This window comes from Typopeltis vanoorti, chromosome 13, assembly GCF_054136105.1.
Source record: "Typopeltis vanoorti isolate ZY-2024b chromosome 13, IOZ_Tvanoo_1.0, whole genome shotgun sequence".
Lineage (NCBI taxonomy): Eukaryota > Metazoa > Arthropoda > Arachnida > Uropygi > Thelyphonidae > Typopeltis > Typopeltis vanoorti.
The window spans coordinates 85,070,057-85,091,876 of NC_143561.1; the positions used below are offsets into that span (position 1 = coordinate 85,070,057).

Consider the following 21,820-nt stretch of genomic DNA (forward strand, 5'->3'; position numbering starts at 1 on the left):
AGAATCTGACCTGTTTTTGTCTTCTTTGTTTTGGTGACACCAATTATGTTGCCTTTATGCTTCTCCAATTCTACCAGTCCTAATTCTTTTTTTCTCTCTTTTTTTTGTATGTGGCTTCCACCTGTGAATGGCCTCTATAAACTTATAGTGCATTTATGCCTATAAGTTTATAGAGGCATAAAGGTGGGTTTAGTATTTTTCTATTTCTTAATGATTTTATATATATTTTTTGTATTTTTTTTCTTTATGAAGAAACAGAAATTTTTCAAGCCAGTTCAGGCCTCCAATAAGTGTGGCAGTGGTCTCACACCTAGTACTGAAATTCATCTCCCATCTAAACACATTCACAAACATCCATGCCCATGAGGAAAGTGAATCTTGAATTCTACTGCTAATGATGATTTGGAGTTTGTGGAGTTTATTCCAAAAGTTGACTTTTCACTGGTTGCTTTGGTTCTCTGAATAAAACAGTGGGGCCTTGTTTAACCAGGCAATGCCCCATTGGAAATTAAATAATGTTGTATCATTATTTTGTATTCTGGTTTAATTCAATGAGAATATAATTTGGTTAGTTAAATTCTGAATTAACAGTTCATCCTTGTTCATTCGGAAGATACCTACTAATGGAGTGCACCACGAGAAGGAGAGGTTTGGACATTATGTCAGAAGCACATAGTTTAAGTAACCATGTTAGTTAAACTATGTGCTGACTTACCTTGAGGCTGTTCTGTTATTTATTAGTTCTGTGAATGTTTTTTGTATACTGGCAAAAATGAACTAATGGTCATGTAATTTTTCATATTTTCTTTTCATGTTTTTATTTTTTATAAATAATTATAATTAATACATTGCACCATGCTTTGAATATTTTTTCTGTTTTAAATAGCGCATTTTCTTAATTAATTATTATTATTCAGGTCTCCTTGGGAGGTTCTTCCTAGGAAACACAGTGTATCATGCCACTCCTTGAACTCATTGACTGTTCTTGCTCTCACCACTCCATCAGGAAATGCATTCCATGGTTCAACCACCCTCCATGTAAAGAAACCACTCCTCACCCTCTTGCTCACAGCTCCCTTTCGAAACTTCCAGGGATAGCCCCTCGTCGTCACTCCTTTCTGCTGTTCCACTAAGCAAAAGAACTCCCAGTGTCAACACTGTAACCACCTCTCAACAGTTTAAAATCTCAATCATATCACTGCTCCTTCTTCTATCTACCAAACTCTGCAGTCAACATTCCCTCAGCTGATCCTCATAACTAACACTGTACAATCCTGAAACCATCTTTGTATTCCACCTCTGCCTAATTTTTTTTTAGAAGTTTGTTATTGCATTTATTTATTTAACATCTCCCAAGAAACATTTATTTCTTGGGAGATGTTAATTATAGTATTTCTCAGTTTCTGAGTCTTTCGTTTAATTAAATTGTTATCTACAGTACCTTATGTCAATTTTAGATTTTAACTCAAACAGTTTTATACAGTTCTGTGGGAAGTTTTCAGTATTAAGATATTAAGTTGCAGTAGATGTATTAAGAATAAAGGTTATCCTTTTCTATATACAGAAAACCTACCATAATGGGAAGATTTTTAAATGTAGCTTCAAATCCCCATCCATTACAAAAGACACACACAATTAAAACTTTAAAAGACAGGGCAATATATCAAGCACATCAATTAAAAGGAATGAAGAACTACACTACCTCAAATAGAACCTCATACTTAATGGTTTCAAACCCAAGGCAATCAGAAAAATTCTTAATATATTTCCTGCAACTCCCTTACTTAAACAAGATTTCAAGAATGCAATCGCATTGCCTTACATCAAGAATGTTACAGACAAAGTGGCTGCATTGCTCTGTGAGTATAATGCAACAATGGCTTTTTTATAACTTCATAAAAAATCTCAAGATTCCTACATCCACCAAAACGTCCACATCACCCCATGAAAAAATGAGGTATCTATGAGATTCATTGCACTTGTGGCATTTGTTATGTAGGCCAGACAGGAAGGTTGGGAGAGATCAGCATGTATAAACATGTAAAAGATGTTGAAAAAAGAAGAGAGCATAAACCAGGCCTGGCATTCCACAATATCACTACTGGTCATCAAGTACTTTGGCAACAAACAAAAATGTCATATATTGATTTCTTCTAGCATAATCCCACCAATATAATATGACATAGGATATCTAATCACACCAAAGTGAATGAGGTTATATATATGACATTGAACTGACACTCATTTTCCCATGCCCACAATTCCAGCCTATTCAAATCATTCTGCAAGTACTGCATATCAGCATCCTTCCTGATTACCATACCTATCTTTGCATCATCAGCAAATAGCTGCATGTCACTTGTCAAATCCTTTCCAATATCATTAATGTACAGATTGAATAACAAGGGATCAAGCACTGATCCTTGTGGTACACCACTTGTTACCTTAAATCTTGCAGACTCACATCCTCGCCCCCACATACCACTTTTTGATATCTGTCAGTCAGCCATCCTCTTATCCATGCTAATATTCTATACCGCAAACTGATTCCATTCTCCTTGTCTAGTTCAATGGTAACATTGTTACAGAATGTGAGCAAGTTGCTAAAACATGACCTTCCCTTAGTAAACCCATGTTGGCTCATTGCAAAGTAGAGATTCACTGTCAACCCATTTCTGAATGCGAGTCCTAACCAATTTTTCCAAAATCTTCACCACTACTCATGAGATACTAATTGGTTGATAGTTGGATACATTGGTCTTTGCACCACCCTTGTGCAATGGAATTACCATACATTCTTTCCATTCCCACAGAATCTTCCCTGTTCTGAGACATATTAAACAGCCTTGTAAAAGAAATTACCAGTTCAGCTGAACACTCTTAGCACACGTGCAGATATCTCATCGTCCCTATTGCTGAATTCTTATTCAATTTGTGCAACAGCTCTAATACCTCATCCTCATACACCTGCGTTTCTTCATCCAGTGAAGAGGTAACAGTGAACTAAATGTTATATACACCAGGTTGATAGCTTTTAACAAAATGGGCATTCATTAACTGAACAACCTCTTCTGCATCTGTAACCCTCATGTCATCTGGATTTAGAAGAGTTGTTCTTTCATGTAGCATATCAACAGAATTCTTGTGGGTTGTCTTTAGCATGCAGAGCCAGTTTCTTTTCATACTCCGACTTTGCTTTCCGTACAACAGTTGTAACTATTCTAGCCTGCTGCTTATAACGTTCATAATGGATGTCATCCTTATGCACACAGTATTCCTTCCACATCATACTTTTCTTACGAATCTCTTGCTTTATAAGATTACACATCCATTTGACTACTACCCTATTTATTCTTTGAACTCTCGGGACACATTCTGATATCGCATCATTTAAGTATTGTTTAAATGTTTCCCATGCACTGTTGATATTCTTTCCATCCAGCAACCAATCCCATTCCAGTGAACTCAGTATACTCCTCAGTTGGTCATAATTTCCTGCTTTGTAGTTAAGCATGTAACCTTTTCCTGAATGGAACATTCATAAACTTGGTCACTTTCCAAGTGAGTACCTCATGATCACTGTCACCAACGGGAGGCAGAATAGTTACATCTTTAACTGAAATGCCCTCTGGCACTATAATCATCTCTAACACTCTTTGCCCTCGAGTTCCTTCTCTCACATGCTACTTGAAGAAGTTGTCCCGCAACAGCTCAATAAATGCATTTTCATTCTTCTCATGAGATTCTACTGCTACCCAATCAATATTTGAATAATTAAAGTCTCCCATTATGATTACTCTTTTCACGTTCATCTTTTCTATTTGGTGATGCATTTCTTCCTCACTAGCAACCGATCCACTAGATCTGTAACAACACTCACTATGTAATTGATCTTGTTAGATTCCACCTCACACCAGATGGCTTCAAACTCATTGCCACATGAAATATTGTTAGTAGTAGTATTACAATCATAGATCTGAACTCTAACTGGATTCAAGTCATCTGATATCATTAGCAGCACATCCCTTCCTCTCCTCTCTATCCTTCCTAAAAATACTCTATCCTTTACACTCAATACCAGTTTCTGATTCTGATAGCTAGTTCTAACTAATGCCTACAATCTGAGGGCGCAACATACTGACTATGGCAACAAACTCTATCCCTTTGTTTCTGATACTCCTAGCATTCATGTACAGACATAATAATCTACCTGTTTGTTCTTTTGTATACTCTTGTCTGCAGTCTGCCTGACACAGTTGGACAGCTTGTGGATCTCTATTCTCCCCTAATGCCTTACATATGTAGACATCTTTGCACATGTTTGATGGGTCTGAACTGGATGAATACAAAGCCAAAATCGTTCTCTCCTTGCCAACATTTCCATGATAAAGCCCATTCCCATCATTAACACAGTTATATTATATTAACACAGACCAGCAAAGGTTGGTTGATTGGTAGCGCCTCTGCTACTAATGGCTTGCAAAAAGTTAAGCAAGTTTGAGCATGGTTAGTAGTTGGAAGGGTTTTAATCATTCGATGCTGTTGGCACACTCTCCCTTGATGAGTCTTTGGACTCCTTGGAGGTGTCACATAATAATAATATTATAACATTGTCGCTCTTACACTCACATTCACACCATTCCTCCCTTTATAATTTAGTTTCCCTGACTCTATGTAAGTCTCATACCAGTTATTAGTATTTCCAGACTCCTGATACCAAACGCATTCAGGTGTAAGCCGTAACACTTAAACAAATCCAATCTTCCCTCAAACTCACTCCACACATCCAAAAACTCGCATCCATTCCTTCTACACAGCCTACACATCAAAATATTTGCCATCATAGCTCCTCTTCTTAATTCATTTTTATCATAGCGAGGTAAAATATTGACGATTTTCACTTTCTCACTCTTCACTCTCGCCTCTTCCAACAACCTTTTCATGTCCTCTCTCATTCTGAACTTATCGCCAGTTAAATCGCTAGTACCTACTACACAACTACGATTTTGTTTACTTTTCTTTTCTATTTTTGAATTGCTTTCTTTATATTCTTAATTTTCGCTCCAGGAAAACTCGATGTTATAACTCGCACATCAGTAGCATGTTTTATTATAGTCACCATATCAAATAACTTCTTTCTTTTTACTCACAACGTCACTTACCTGATCATACCTAATTCCGTTATTTCCTGACTTACCTGTTTCCTTGCTTTGTTGTTTCTTATTTTCTTGTTTAATTTTCTTTTTCTCACACTGTTCATTTAAACGCCTCTCGATTTTTTGCAATGCCCACATAAATAATTAATTAGTTATTGCTAATATTGGTTCAGGAATATCTGCTTTATATATTTAATTTTATGATTTAAATCCATAAAGAATGTAGGAAATTTATATGACTTTCTGATCGGCTATCTGTAGAGACTGAACTGTCCACTCGGTCTCCAAAAGCTAGATAGCATTAAAAAACTTCATCTACTCCCTATAAGGGAAGAAAAGGTGTTAGCTGATTATAAAATATGTTAGAATTATGGATTTATTTATACAGTGAAGGTGGGTATGATTCAATGCAGATAGTTCCTTACATCTGTAGGCTTGTGGTAGATTTTGATGTGAATAAACTAAAACCTCAGTGTTTTAGATTAACAAAATTTTATTTATAATTTAGCATGGTGCTGAATTTATTAAATAAGTCTAATAAAGATAGCATAGCATAGCATCTTTATCCATAATGTTCAGGACATCACCAATGCATCTGCTGCAAAATAGAGGAAAGAGAAAGCAATAGAATACTATGTGCTACAAATGTGCCAAGAATAATTCAGTGAAGTTGGGTGATGATATTTTGTACACTTGAAAGATCGAAATGTAAATATTGTTTTCAAATTCAAAAAGAAGTTTAGTGAAATTTCCATATTACTCAGAGAAAGGGGTGAAATTCAGTTTGTGGATACCAGTAGGGTGTTGGAGGGTGGGGAGAATCTCGGGCAGTGTAGAAGATGGAGATGGTTTTGTCTGATGACCATGATTGTGTGTGGGAACGTAACTTGAAATCAGGATGCGTACAGAGAAAAATAAAACTGCTGAGAAAGAAGATAGAAGAAATGAAGACTGAGTGGAGGAGAGCAAATGAAGATATTAGGACGACGAATAAGTTGACTAGTGCAAGGAGATTGAGAGTAGGTGTAAAGGAATGGCATCAGCAAGGAAGAGAGGAAGGAGAAAAAAGAGAAGAGACAAGGGATGAGTGGAAATTGAAGAAAGTTGAGAGTGTAGAAACAAAGCATCAGAGAGCAAGAAAGAGAGAGGAAGGAGTGAAAATGGGAGAGACAGTGGAAGAGAGGAAATTGTAAAAGTCAAGAGAGTGTGGAAGCAAATAAGTGATAGACAGATGAGAAGGAGTAGGGAGAACAGGAAAGAAAGCAGTGAGAGATTGTAAGCTGTAAGAGTCAGGGATGCCAGTGAGAGGAGGATGAATGAATTTGTTAGGATCACCATGTATGGAGAGATTCAATGATTCATGGTGCACAGAGCAGAATAGAATGCAAGAGGAGTGCTTGCATCATGGAATGATAGAGAGAGTGGCACTGGTGAAGAAGAGGGGTGAAAATGTGGAGGAGATGATAGTGATGGTTGGGATGAATGAACTGAGAGGTAGTGTAAATCATGTACCACGAGATTTGACGTTGTTGGTAGAGATAGTGCAACAGCAATGTGTCCGGGGGGATGCAGAAGGGTGTAAGCATTTGGAGAGACTGTTGTGTTTTAGGCAAGTGAGTGTATCAGGCAGGGAAACTAGAATTGGACAGGTGAAATGTAGCAGGAATAGCTTAATGTGGGGGCTAGTGGCTTTAGAAATAAGAGGGTGAATACTATATTACACAGCCAGGTGAAATACGAGAGGAGTAATAATGGATACAAGAATACTGGCAATACACTGGTTTTTCTAGAAAGAAAGGGAATAAGTTGTGGCATTGATTGCCTTAGCCTCTGCAAAGGTTGTTGGGTATCAATGAAACTTGGTTAATTGATGAGGATGTTATAACAGAAATAGAAACTGAAGGCATATTTTGGCAGGACATGAAGGGTGAACATGGTGGCAGAGAGTTACACATGATAAGAGATACAACTGTGCCTGCTCAGGGTAGAGAATCACAGTGGAAATAATACTAATGGTTTTGAGGGTATATGGTGTGAGATAGATGTTTATAAGACTTTTCTGGCTCAACATTTCCTTGCCCCCATTTAGTAACTTCTATTTGTTGCATTTACCAGTCTCCAAACACTAATAACTCAGATCTCTTCACATTCCTTTCCTTTAAAGTTAACTACGCGCAATCCAACTATCCAAATAGTAAGGTCAACTCCCTGGCAAACTTAACACCCACAATTCCAACGGGCTCCCCTACTCCAACACCAATGACCAAGCAGGATAAGGAACAGAAGTCTTTGATATAAGTAATGACCTAACACAAATTGCACATCTATGCACTCAAATCCCTGATAACCCTCTTCACTCTCAAAATACTTTTCATCTCTTTTTTTGACTAGTTTTCCTTCCAGATACACTGCAGAAGTCACTTCTCCTTCTTAACAACTCAGGCCACAATCTCATACAAATCCCCTTTCTCACACAGAATACTGTGTGAGAAAGGGGATTTGTATTAGATTGTGCCCATCTTCCAACCACTTAGCCTTCGGCACTACAAAAGATCCACAAATTCAGAACTCCAGAATTTCTACTCCTCCTTTCCATGGTCTAACTATAGCTTCCACTAAACTGACCCTAACACACCTGCTATGAACAAGTCCCAGAAATTATTCTCACTATTATGAAGGCCTCCATCCCCCCCCATTCAACACATAATTCACATCCACTTTCCTAGCCCTTGTTTAACCAAAAATATATCAAAGCAGTTAAAGAAAAAGTTCAGCTTACTGGATGCAGCTTGCACCAAGAATTCCAGATTTAGACTCTGCCTATACTAAAGCATGCAACATATGCAAATCAGTCCTTAGTAGATCCAAATCTGATTTCATAAAGACCAACAGTAGAAATCTCAGCTCCTTTCAAAATGAAAGCCATGCCTTCTGGTTGCTTGCTAAGGCCGTGAGGATGCAATTTCTGCTCTCCTGCACTTCCATCTCTGTCTCATCCTGATGGCACTACTGTTACTTCACCCAAAGATAAAGCTGACCTCCTGGCATCACTCTTTGCCTCAAACTTCTGTATACATGACCAAGGAAAATCACCTCCTACAATACTGGAATCCAGGCACCATGTGCCTATGGTTTTTCGACAAAAAAAAAAGTCATCAGGAAACAACTAAACAACTTGGATACTAAAAAGTCTTCTGGTCCTGATGGCATTTCCTTAATTGCTCTGAAATGTGTTCCATGGCTAACACCAATCCTACATCGTCTCTATAATTTATTACACATATCTGATACTTATTACGATGCATGGAAGCAATCTCACATCCATCCTATTCCAAAAAAAAAGGTGATAAAAATCTACCATCAAACTATAGACAAACTGCCAACACCTCTGTCCTCTCCAAAATAATGGAGAAAGCCATCAATAGCCAGTGTCTCCACTGCTTAGAGCGCCACAAATTAATCAGTGACCACCAGTACTTCAAGATCCACAGCTGACCTTGCAGCTTACATCACCCACCACTGGACATGTAGCATGGAAAGGTTCAGAGAATTGGTGCTGTTGGCCTTGACATTTGCAAAACATTCAACCATGTGTGGCACTGAAACCTACTAAACAGATTGCCATTTTTCAGTCTCCCTGCACCCCTCCATAACTGTGTAGTCAGCTTTCTTTCTTCTTCTTCAAGAGGGAGCCCTCTACCATGACTTTGCAATAGGGCTCTCTCTTTGAAACTTCACCTCTAATGCTGGAGTACCTCAAGGCTCTGCTCTATCACTACTCTCTTTCTCTTGTACATAAATTATCTACACACAATAACTACTAATCCCATCCACAGTTTTGCAGACAGTATTACTCTCCAATCAACCTACTCATTTGACAGACCACACAGTATTCTGACGTCCTAAGCTACAAGATCATCCAGTTAGTTTTTTGCATGGAGAGTGGTAGGAGCATGGAATGCATTGCCTGAGAGGGTGGTGAATGTGCAAACAGCGGACGAGTCTAAGGAGTGATAGGTTAGACTTTGTGTTGACCTTCCACGATGAGTCTTGCGACTCCATGGAGGTCAGGAAACTAATAATAATAAAAGAATATCTACATTAAATATATTAATTTAAAAACTGATAATTTAAAAGTAAGGAATGAATGATACCAAGTGCCGTGGGATGGAATGTTGACATTAATAGGTTTGTTGAAAAAAAAACTAAGAAATCACAGTGATATGATTAAATGTTTTTACATGTCTGAATAGTTTACCTCCATTTTTGATCCTAAATCTTGAGCTAATTAGTAGAGACTTTATCAGTTTAGAGACCTTTAGATAGCCATGAGGTAATATGATTATATGAAATGATGGGAAATACTGGATATCCAGATTTGTGAATTGTATATTCATTGACTTTTTCTTTCATAATTCATGAATTCAATCGCATTTCAATAATTTTATTTATTTAGTGTTTGGTTAAGAAGAATACATGCATATGCCACCCCCCCACACACACACACAAAAAAAAAAAAAAAAAAGATGTAGTACAAGACAATAAAATGCATAAAAGATGTATGAAAGAATACAATAGTGTGAAGTGACACTAGTCATATATACACATAAAAATATACAATTAAAATTTAATGTCTAAATTCAACAGCATTTATGAAGTCAGTTACAAGTCCTATGTAGGCTCTGTGAGGATAGTCAAATGTGATATGTTGTACAGTTTGGTTATCCTCACCACAGTCACAAGATGAGTTTGGTCTTATTTCCCAAGTAAACAAGGAAGCTCAAAAAATATGGATTTAGGGAGGTCCATATTTTGTGAAGTAGGTCAAACCCTGATGGAGAGCTGTTTGGGTTAAAGACAGTCTGCCAGATTACTGGGGCTTGGGCAGTTCATTCCATGTGTCATGCTGCTGTTGCATCATAGCCCGCAGTGACAAGTCATTGTGCCATTATAATAGGTGGGTGTCTTGATTTAAGCCTCTGTGATGTAAAGCTGTCAATATCAGAGTGCATAGGAAGCAGTGAATTCTGGCAAATTTTGTCATAATTGCAAACCAGGTTGTCTTGGCACCATAGTTGTGGAAGTTGTATGTGGCTTAGAACTGGTAGCCAATATGATGGAGTAGTCTTTTTTGTTCCAGAAATGATATGCATTGTCTGATTCAGGATGATATAAATTAATCTAGCAGGTGCACTGTTCAGCCAGACAGCTGAGCAGTATTCAGCAGTTGAGTAAACAAGGCCCAGAGCAGATGTCCTTAATGTGGGAGTACAAGCCCTCTCCGAGGTTGTTCCGGCAAGTTTATGCAGTATGTTATTTCTAGTCCTGATTTTGGCAGCAATATTTGAGAAATGTCTATTAAAGGAGAGGGTTCTGTCTAGGGTTATGCCCAGATACTTTGGATTGAAATTGTGCAGTAGTATGTTCCCATTTAGTGGCACTCTTAAGATGTCATGTGCCATGCTATTGTTCAAATGGAAACAGCATGTTTCAGCTTGGTAGTGTTTGGAATAAGACACCACTTCTCAAAGAAGTGGTTTAGCTCCTCTAGGTCACTGGTTAGTATGTGCTCTATAGCAGCGCTTCCTAAACTGTGGGCTGTGGCCCCCTTGGGGGCCACAAGTTTTGTTGAGGGGGCCGTGAAATAACGAAAACAAATTTAAAATGTTTTAAGACTAAGCAGTTCTTTTTTTAATCTTAAAAGAAACATCTTTAATTTCTATTATTTATTATTTCTTTTTGTTATTTTTTATATTTTAATGGAAAAAATCACACATTGGTGTTGGTTCACAAATTTTGCTTCCTGCATATTTCGGTGCTTAATGAATATTAGTAAATATATGCTTATTCATATAAGTCTCATTTCAAAGGTATTGATAAGAATCACAAAAAAGCTTACAAACGCAAAATCTTGAATATAAATTGTATTCAATATAAATACAATAAATATTATAATAAGATATGTCTGTATTACAATTTTTTTTTCAATGGGGGGGCATAAAATATTTTAATTTTTCAAAAGGGGGCCTTTACATCCATAAGTTTGGGAAGCACTGCTCTATAGTACAGAAGTTCTGGTGTTGGGATGTGATGCATAGATCATCAGCATATATGAATTTTCTACTGTGATTGTCCTTGGAAGGTAAGAAATATACAAATTGAATAGAAGAGGGGCTAGAACTGACCCTTGTGGGAGTCCATTGTTAAGTGTTCTTGGCTTGCTCACATCATCATCCATAACTACCTGTATTGTTCTATTAGACAGAATAGCACTGATCAGATGGGTCTTTTTTTTTTTTTTTTTTTACATTTCACTATTTTAAGGAACTTGTAGATCATGCTGTTCCTCCATGCAGTGTCATATGCAGCTGTCAAGTCTATAAAGACTGCACCAGTTTTAAGGCATTATTTGAATCCAGATTCTATATGAGTCGTTAGGGTCAAAACTTGATCTTCACAGTTGTGCAAGGCCTAAAACCTGCTTGTTTACAAAGGGGGGGGGTGTCAATAATAATAGTACTAATTCTATTGTAAATAAGTCTTTCTAATAGACTAAGAGAGACACTGAGCAGTGCTATAGGTCTATAGCTTTCAGGTTTATCAGCAGGCATTTCAGGTTTCAGGATGGCTATTATTTTCGATTTTTTAAATTCTGCTGGTAATTTGCCACTCTGTAAAATATTAGAGAAGAATTTTGTCAGCCATACCGCTGTATTTGGTCCAGAGTTTTTTAAAACTTCAGGGTGAATATTATCAAATCCAGGTGCTTTACCAATTTTCACTCCCTGTAGTGCAGCAAGAAGTTCTTCTTTAGTGAATGGATTCGATAGATTGGTCGCCTCAAAACACCCTTCTTTAAGTCTAGTCAATTCCTTTCTAATTATTTTAGTGTGATTTTTTTTCTGATTTAGCTCCGGACAGATTCACTATCCCATTGGCAATACAGTTGGCACTAACAGCAGTTTTCGCTTGGAGGCGATGGGAATTACCACCCAACTTTTTAAGGAGGCTCCATGCTTTCCTGCTTGAATGTTTAACGTTCAGCCTTTTGATGGTGTCAATCTATTTGTTCTTTCTAGCTTCATTTAAGCTATCAATAAGACTTCTGTGACATCCACACATCTGCTATTCAGAAAGTTGCCATAAAGTGTTTCACCCAAGTCATTTCAAGAATTCAATGCAAGTTTAAAAGCAAATAATATATGATACTCCCAAGTCAATGCAACTGTGTCCAGGTGAAATGGCTGCAAGAAGGGAACTGACGGAGTTCAAAAGAGGCATTGTGATAGGGTACCATGTTGTAAACCTATCTGTTCGGCAAATGGTTGACAAATTAGGTCATCCCAGGTCAACAATCAGTGCTATCAAACTGAGCTGGAAGTGCAAGGAGTCAACTGCAAGTGCAATCTGCAGTGGATGACTCACCACATGCACTGAATGGGACCATAGAGTGCTATGAAGGATATGTAAAAACTGCCATTCATCAGCCGACATGTTGAACATGGAGTTCCAGGCACTGACTGGGAGACAAATCTGCACAAAAACATTCAGAACTAACACTCACAACATGAATTTCCATAGTAGGATCACAATATGCAAGACCCACATCACTAGAACCAACATGCAGTGTTACTTTCAGTGTTGCAAAGAGAGTGTGTATACAGTGGGAAGTGGAAGCTTGGGAAAGCTGTGTTAGTGGAGCAGCAAATCATGCTAAACCCTCTACTAAACAGATGGATGGATGTGGTGGATGCCTGGTGACACCTCTTACAAGAGGGTGAGATTCCAACTATGAAATTCGGAGGTGATGGTGTGATGGTATGGTCCTGTTTTTCCTAGTTTGGCCTTGGACCTCTGTGCTGCCATAAATATTGAACTCCGAGAGGTATCTGAACATTCCGGATGGAAGTATAGCATTTGGAACAATGCAATACTTCCTACTTTGTGGTGTTTCTACAGAAATGACCATTGTTGCTTTCAGCAAGACAATGCATCACTTCATAAGGCTGCTGCTGCTGTTACTGTGTGGTTTGTGAACATGAATGTCACCACACTTGACTGGCCTCCACAGAACTCTAATCTCAATGCTATTGAACATCTGCAGGATGAACTGGAGCACTTGAAGAAGTCAAGTAATGTCTGTCCCACAACGGTATCCATTATAAAAAGTTAGTAAATTACTAAGACATGACCGACCCTTCATAAAGCTATGTTTCCCCCCCATAAAGTATCATATTCCTATCCACTCATTCCTGAATTCTATTTTTGATCAATTTTTTCCACTACTTTCACCACCATTTCTAAGATACTGATTGGTCTATAATTTGCCACTACAGTCTTAGAATGAGTTCAAAGCAAGGATGAGAGATACTGCACAAATGTTGGATAGTTCTTGACTTGATATAGTAAATTACTAAGGCATGACCGACCCTTCATAAAGCTAGTTTGGCCTTGGACCTCTGTTTGTGCTGCCATGAATACTGAACTCTGAGAGGTATCTGAACATTCTGGATGGAAGTATTGCATTTGGAACAATGCAATACTTCCTACTTTGTGGTGTTTCTACAGAAATGACCATTGTCGCTTTCAGCAAGACAATGCACCACATCATAAGGCTGCTGCTGCTGTGTGGTTTGTGAACATCACCACATTTGACTGGCCTCCACAGATCCCTGATCTCAATGTTATTGAACATCTGCAGGATGAACTGGAGCACTGGAAGAAGTCAAGTAATGTCTGTCCCATAACAGTATTACATGCCTCATTACATGCCTACAGGAAGAATGATCTAAAATTCCCATTGATTGCTATTCTATGCTTATGGAAAATATACTCTGTAGGATTGCTGCAGTCATCACAGCAAAAGGAGCTCCTACATCTTATTTAGGTGGGAGCATGGCTGTTTGTTCTGCACACTAGTGTCCATTAACTTCTTTCCAAACAGCGTATCTATGATTTTGTTTTGAAAATCTTTTTGAAATAGCACAGACATTTTAAAGGGTAAAATAGTCAAGTCATTTTAAATGACCAAAAAACACTACCAACACCAGAAATTGTAACAAAATACAATGCAAATAAGTCAAGAAATGAAACATCTGCTATTCATGATCTTTAAGAGAATGCAATAAAATTATGTATTTCAGAAACTTTGGCAATTAGAATCAACTCTAAGGTCATGAACCTTCACAGACCTTATGTAATATCAACAAACTGAGAATTGAGCAAATTAAAATACTGCTGATCTAAAAATCGAGACATAAGTTGAAGAGTTCAACATAACTAATTGATAACATTATCACTTAAGTTAATTTAAATCTTTTTATTTGTAGAATTATGGCTATGTTTCGTAGCCATTTTCAATACAGTTATAGGAAAACACTCACAAAAAAAAAGGAGATCAATTCAATTGAAAGTGTATAATATATGTACTATTGGCTGCAGGAGAATAGCTCCATCTGCATTAATAGATATCCCAAAATAATTAAAATAAATTAGTTAATAAAATATTTTTAAATAAAAACAATTAATTACAATTTATGGAATCATGAATAGTGAAGATTAGTCAGCATAACTTCCCAAAATTGAGAAAGTTTAAAGTAATTGTTTTTAAGGTTTGGATTGTGAACGTATGCATCATAGTTTTCTTTGTACAGGCTTTCCAGAAGAAAATAACTTTTATGACACTTTGGTTTTGTTCTACTGAATCCTGTGTTTTGTATAAATCCTATGCTTTGTATATTTTGTGATTTTCTAAAATAGATGTATTGGGTTCTTTAAGTGAAATACATTCTTGATGTTCTTCAAGATGAATTTGTGCAAAATGACCAGTCTGTTCATATAACAAGCTGCAAGAGCAGGGGATTAAACACCAGGATAAGAAAAAGGAGGATATTTGTCTTTAGGAAAGATAACAAAGGTGATAATTTTGCGAACTGGATGGAAGTCAACCTGTTGAAGCAGGCTTACTATTTTTTTTAAAAGTCCTTTAACATATGAAATACAAATTCTGGTAATTTTTTCTTGAGACAGATTAAGCCAATGGCCATAATTACTGAATATTTTATTGATAGTTTTTGTATTATAACCATTAGAGATAAAGATAGTTCTGATACTATACATTTCTTTGTTTAGAAGAGAATCTGTAGAACATACTATTGATAAGATTTGATAACACCATATTTCAGACAAGGGTGTGATGTGAGTTAGAATCAATGTATTTCTCAGTATGAGTTAGTTTTCTATATACTGAGAACTTCAAATTACCATTTGGTGAAGCAGAATGAGAACATTCAGAAAAGAAATACAACTGTTATTTTCTACTTCCAGGGTAAATTTGATTCTTGGTTTTTTTTTTAAGATATTCATGAGGATTGGATGAGGATTTCCATGCAACAAAAACATCATCAACATATCCATACTAAATTTGATGGGTGAAAGAAGTCCAGAATATGTTGCTTGAAATGTGCCAAGTAATCAGCTAGAGTTGGGAAAATAAGAGACCCCACAGCTGCTCCTTCTATCCGTTTGTACAATTTGTTCTGGCAGCTGATAGTGCATATAATATTGCACACACTTTTAACTGAATTGATTTTCTCTTTTTTGTGATTGTTTCTCTATAATTATATTAAAAATGGCTATGAAACATAGCCAAAAATTCTACAAATAAAAAGATTTAAATTAATAAGTGATTACGTTATTACCTAATTATAATAAAATACTGATCTCAGTTTACAATCAAAATCCAGTCTGTAAATAGCCTTAAGCCTCTGAGGCAACTCAAATACAGGGGTATTGTGTTCATTCACATACAAAGGAATGGTACAAAATAATGCCTCTTATTTGTTCCCTCCTTCAGAAAATTTATTTAACATGGCTTCTACATGGATTAGCCTCCATTTATCATAAGCATACTGTCATTTTTCAACAAGTTTCCATCATTCTCTATACATTTATGCCATTGCTACATGATACGGTGCATGCCAACCCTGTAAAAGTTTTTACTCAGAGGTTGGAGTTTGTCAGAAACAGCTTGTTTTAGTTTCTTGTCTTTAGCAAAATGGCATCGGAATGTATCCTTTAAATGGCAGCCAAACAAAGGGAAATCAGAGGTTGCCAGATACAGGTAATGGGTTAGATGGGGCAAGGTTAGTCCAGCCAATTGTTGTGATTTTATCACTTGTTGCACATTGGTGTGAGGTTGGGTATTGTTGTGGAAGAGAGAAAGAGGATGACTTCCTTCAAATTTCTGGTGTACCAAATTCAGTATTATCAACTGCTGATAATAAGTATCATCTCCACACATATTTCTCAAACAGATATTTATTTTTCATCACACTCATCTATCACAGTAAGGAAATTTAATTACCACTTTTTGCTTCATATATGCATTTATAAAATGCTGCCATTCTGAACCATTAGTGAGCAGTCTTCTGTAACTGATAGTAGTGCCATTCACTGTGGTGGAACTAGAGACTACTACTGTCCAGTCAGTGACTTGTAAAGCTTTTTGCTATGCATGAATCAAAATAATAATAATAAAAAAAATACAAGGCATTACAAAAGTAATGTCTCCTATGAACACACACGCACACACACACAGGGTGTTTCAAAAGGGTGTATACAATGTTGCAGGAGAACAAAGAATATCTTGGAAGATATACAAAAGCTGAGTGAGTGACATAATGTAGTGAAACACATCAATTTTTGGCCAAGTAACTTTATTAGCAATTTTTTTTCATCTAATTTTTGTCATCTAATAAAGATGGCATGAAAAAAAATTGCAGAGTGAGCATGGTGTGTGTTTTGGTTTGAGAAAACAAAGTCTGCAACACGAATTCAGAGGAACTCCCACACACAATACAGCAAAGAACCTCCTAGTAGGTGCACAATCCACATGTGACAAGAATTTTCTGGAAACAAGCTGTTCTGTGCATCATCCAAGGTCAACAGGACACGTGCTGCCAATGCTGTTGTGGAAGAAGTTCGGGAAATTTCCAGAGAAGCCCTAGAAAGCCAAACCAGATGGGCATTTTGTCAAATTGGAATTCTACATGTGACTGTGTAGTGTGTTTTATGACAGCATCTACATTTAAGGCCCTACAAATTTATGCTCATATATTTGAAGAACGACGATAAGAAGATATGCCAGGATTTCTACACAGAAATGATCAGTAGGATAGAACAAAATGACTTTTAGGACACGATTGTTTTCAGTGACGAGTGCACTTTTCACATCAGTGAGCAAGTAAATACACAACTAAGAATTTAAGGAAACAAAAATCCACATCCCATCATAGAACATGTTTGCGGCACACCAAAGGCTAATGTTCTTTGTGCCATAAGCAAGAAGAAAGTGCATGGACCCTTCTTTTTTTGGAGTCCACCTTACTGGTGGTGTGTATCTGACATGCTACTTGGGTACCTATTACCACAATTGGACAACGATGACCACGACGGATGCTTACATTTTCAGCAAGATGGAGCACCTCCTCATTACCTAACAGACATAAGATCATACCGCAACACCCATTTTCCAGGAGATGGATTAGTAGAGGGGAAACCTGTAGCATGCCACTGCATTCCTCTGTCTTTACACTGTTAGATGTTTTCTCGTGGTGCTTTGCTTGAGTGTTTGTACCACCACTACCAGACAATTTGAATAAGCTGCATTCTAGAATTACTGCCAGCATTGCTGAAGTTATGCTAGATATGCTCTGCTGCGTGTGGCAGGAAATTGACTGAAATGAGATGTCTGAAGAATTACTGGAGGCAGTCATATCTATCTGTGTTGAAACTTCAAGTGTTATGCCACAATTGCATGATAATAAAAATTGTTCATCTATTGCTATTTACCTTCTATTGTCATTCAATAGAAGGTAAATAGCCCTTTTGAAACACTCTGTTTTTTATTGTTATTATTACATGACACCTCCAAGGACTCATTGAGGGAGGGCATCTCCTCTACAACTCTCTGTCTCCACTACTCAAATCCACCAACTACAGCGAACCACATCACCTACACCAATTCCATCAAACTGACCACCACCACCACTAGTATTTTCACAGACAGTCACAAACATCCATGCCCACAGTGGGATTCAAACTCACAGCCATGTGGCTGGAGAGCGGATACATTAACCACTCGGCCAGCCAGGCTGGCAACATGAAATAAATACATGTAAATATATACTTAAGCATTTCTGGTCGAATATCATCTACTCCAGTTGCCTTTCCACATTTCAAGTTTTTGATGGCTTTCTACCTCAAGTATTGATATATATACTCCACCTTGCATTCCTCTTGAAAATTTTCTAGTACAGTTCTGTCACTAATTGGTTCATTTAACAGTCTTTCACAGTAATCACCCCAGATATGTAAGATATTCTTATCTTCAGTTTTCATGTCACCTTTATCATCTTTGATTCCCTTTACTGTACTCTTTTCTCCATTTCTAAGCTTCTTGAATAGCCTCCAGAACATTTTGCCACTTTCTTGATATTTATTTTCCCTACTCTTACCAAAGACTTCTCATGACTTTTGTTCAGCTACTTTTACACATAGCTTAGCTCACTTACATTTTTCTCTGTACTCTTTTAGGGCATGTGTTGACTTATTTGCTAATAACTTTTGGAATGCTTTCTTCTTTTCCAGGATTTCTTTAACTTCTTGTGTCCACCATGGTGTTTTTATTTTTCTGTCCTCATAGAAAAATAATAACACCATGGTGGATACAAAAAAGTTAAAGATATACCTTTTCCAGAACTACAAAACTTAAGTACAGATCCTTGTCATATTCCCACGATTTCTCAACTGTAACTGTTGTCTTAAAGTGAATACTTATATAAATAATATAAAAAAAATTACCTATATAAATATCTGAAACAGCTTCTGAGTAATAATAATCCATATTCTGAGTATCAAATGCCACTGGCATAAATATTCTGCCTAAATTACATGTATATGCAAAATTCTTTATCTAATCTACTACTAATTCTATTTTTTGTGAAGGTTCTTTTCGACATAAAATTTATTTTGCTTTAGAACATCAGGAGACTATTTCTTGGAACACTTGCAGGAGTGGTCTTGTAAGCAATTCAATGCTTACAAGACAAAAAATTTTACTGGTGTGTTTGAAAATTTTGTTTAAAATAATATATTAAAAGAGAATTTGGAAACCAACTAAATGGGCAAAATAATGTGAAGAAACCATTCAACTTGCAGAAAAATTTTACCAATGCTATATATATTTCAAATGCCTGTGACAGAAGCAAATTTGCTTCAAGTTGATCCTAACAGCAATTGTTTAATTTTTTAATTCAAATATACAGATTATTTTGACCAGCCAAAGATAAAATTAAAAAAAAAAAATGCATTACAAGAGGAATTGAAAGAATCATAACATTTTTTAAACGTTAATGAAATAATTGTTACTTCATCAAAGATGAAATAACAGTTATCACTGTATCTGGTGATTCACAGCAGAGCTAGACAATCATTAAAAAGTCAATGGTGTGGAAGCTAGATACTATATTACCTATAATTTCTCAAGCACCAGGAATGTTTACAAATTAAATTAAGTACTTGGCATGTAATAAAACAAAGATTAAAAAAGAAATGAAGACAATTATTTCTCTTTATTAGAAATAATTAGTATATTAGTTTTTTTTTTTTTAATACAATTATATGTCAAATTTTACTTGAAAGAAATTATAGGCCTCTTCCACAAAAAATACCTTATTGGCCATCATGAACGCTTCAATTCCTTTCAGGATATTCTTCGAAAGTCTTATGTTACTACTTGGATTGTTAATATAGGTCTGAACAACATCATTTCCAAGTTGATGCCAAGCAGTCTAAAAATGAATTACAGAATTCGATAACAGAAAGTGGATGGAAAAACAAACAAATATTTTTAAAGATAATAAATTTTCACGTGCTGCAACTATAAGATATTTAGAATTTAGCAGACACTGTAATTATCAATCGTATAATTTATAATTATTAATAAAATAGTAAGCATAAGCAAATACTTTACATTAGAAATAATAAAAGCTGAAATATTAATACGAAGGATATTATAAATGCATTCTTGTTTTATAGCCAAATACAAACAATATAATTTATATGATTGATATATAATTTAAGTTTCAAAATTTACGCAAATTTTGGCATCATAACCTTTGGCATCAGAGTTGCCCTGGCTTGTATATCAGTTAAACAGCACTTTTATGTCAGACAGTTAAATACATCATAATTGAACTCTTGGTATGCCTAAATGGCTTCAGTTTGCCATTTAGGCATACAATATTTAGGCATGAAATAATTATTTCAGTTTCTATTATCAGAACAATATATTATTGCTGTTACAATTCAATATATTATCAGAACAATATATATTACTGCTGTTGGAAAGATAGACTATTACTGCTGTTGGAAAGATAGACTATTACTAGATGGACAGACACAAGTACATCTATGATGGTAACATGAACTGCATGAATTTTATTTTTGTTGCTTGCTATGCGTATGCATCCCATTGTTTAAAAATGTGGCAGTGCAGAATAAAAATATGATGTGTGTTTGAAATGTGGGCAACAGGAGGTGCTGTGAGACAGAAGTATCTTGACCTCACCATTTAGTGGCAGGGAAGATAGTGCATAGGTGGAATTCAGTTTGTGGATACCAGTAGTATGTTGGAGGGTGAGGAGAACATTAAAGACATACACATGGATTTAATTTTGGGCAGTGTAGCAGATGGTTTTTCTGGTGGCCATGATTATGTGCAGGAATGCAACTTGAAAGCAGGACGTGTGCAGAGAGAAATAAAAACTGCTAAGAAAGAGATGGAAGGAATGAAGAATGAATTGAGGAGGACAAATGAAGATATTAAGAGTATGAATAGGTTGGCTAGTGCGAGAAAACTGCTAAGAAAGGAGATGGAAGGAATGAAGAATGAATTGAGGAGGACAAATGAAGACATTAAGAGTATGAAGAGGTTGGCTAGTGCGAGAAAACAGAGTAAATTAAGGGAATGGCATCAGACAGCAAGGGAGAGAGAGAGAGAGAGAGGGGAAGGAGAGAAAATGGGAGTGACAGGGAAAAAGTGGAAATTGAAGAAAATCAAGAGAGTATAGAAAGTTGTAAGAGTCAGGAATACCAGTGAGAAGATAAATAAATCTGTTCAAAAGCACCACGTATCGAGGATTCAATGATTCAGAATAGAATGCCAGAGAAGTGCTTACCATGTAATGAGGTCGTGAAGAAGAGTGAAAATGTGGAGAAGATGATAGCAATGGTTGGGAAGAATGACCTGTGAGGTAGTGTTAATCATGTAGTGCGAGATTGGAGGTTGATGTTAGAGTGCAGCAGCAATGTACCCAAGGAAAGATGAATGTGTTCATCAGGTATGATAATGTGGAGTGGAGGAGAAGAGCAGTAATAACAAATGATATGATAGTGAGAATGTGTAGGAAAAGAGGCCTGAAATATGTGGATGCATGGATTTAGTCTGAGGATAGAAGAGAGTTATATGCAAGAGATGAATTACATTTGAATGCAGAAGGGCACAGGCATTTAGAGGGACTCAACCACTATATCCTCATTTGGATACAGTGGCTTGAGAAACAAGACAGTGTACATACATTACACAGTCAAGTGAACTATAA

The 21,820-nt window shown here is 36.5% G+C and overlaps 1 protein-coding gene across 2 annotated transcripts in view; it reads right to left on the bottom strand.

Moving 5' to 3' along the window:
- The window catches only part of LOC150100328 (sorting nexin-25-like), a 350,110-nt gene that overhangs the window by 181,813 nt on the left and 146,477 nt on the right, over positions 1-21,820 (bottom strand). For both annotated transcript variants that reach the window (XR_016549234.1, XM_090402426.1), the window contains exon 11: positions 19,889-20,008. Coding sequence is in view for 1 of the 2 variants with exons in the window: in XM_090402426.1 (XP_090258552.1) it covers positions 19,889-20,008 (120 nt within the window). In the remaining variant the exon portion in view is untranslated. The remainder of the gene's footprint in view (positions 1-19,888; positions 20,009-21,820) is intronic.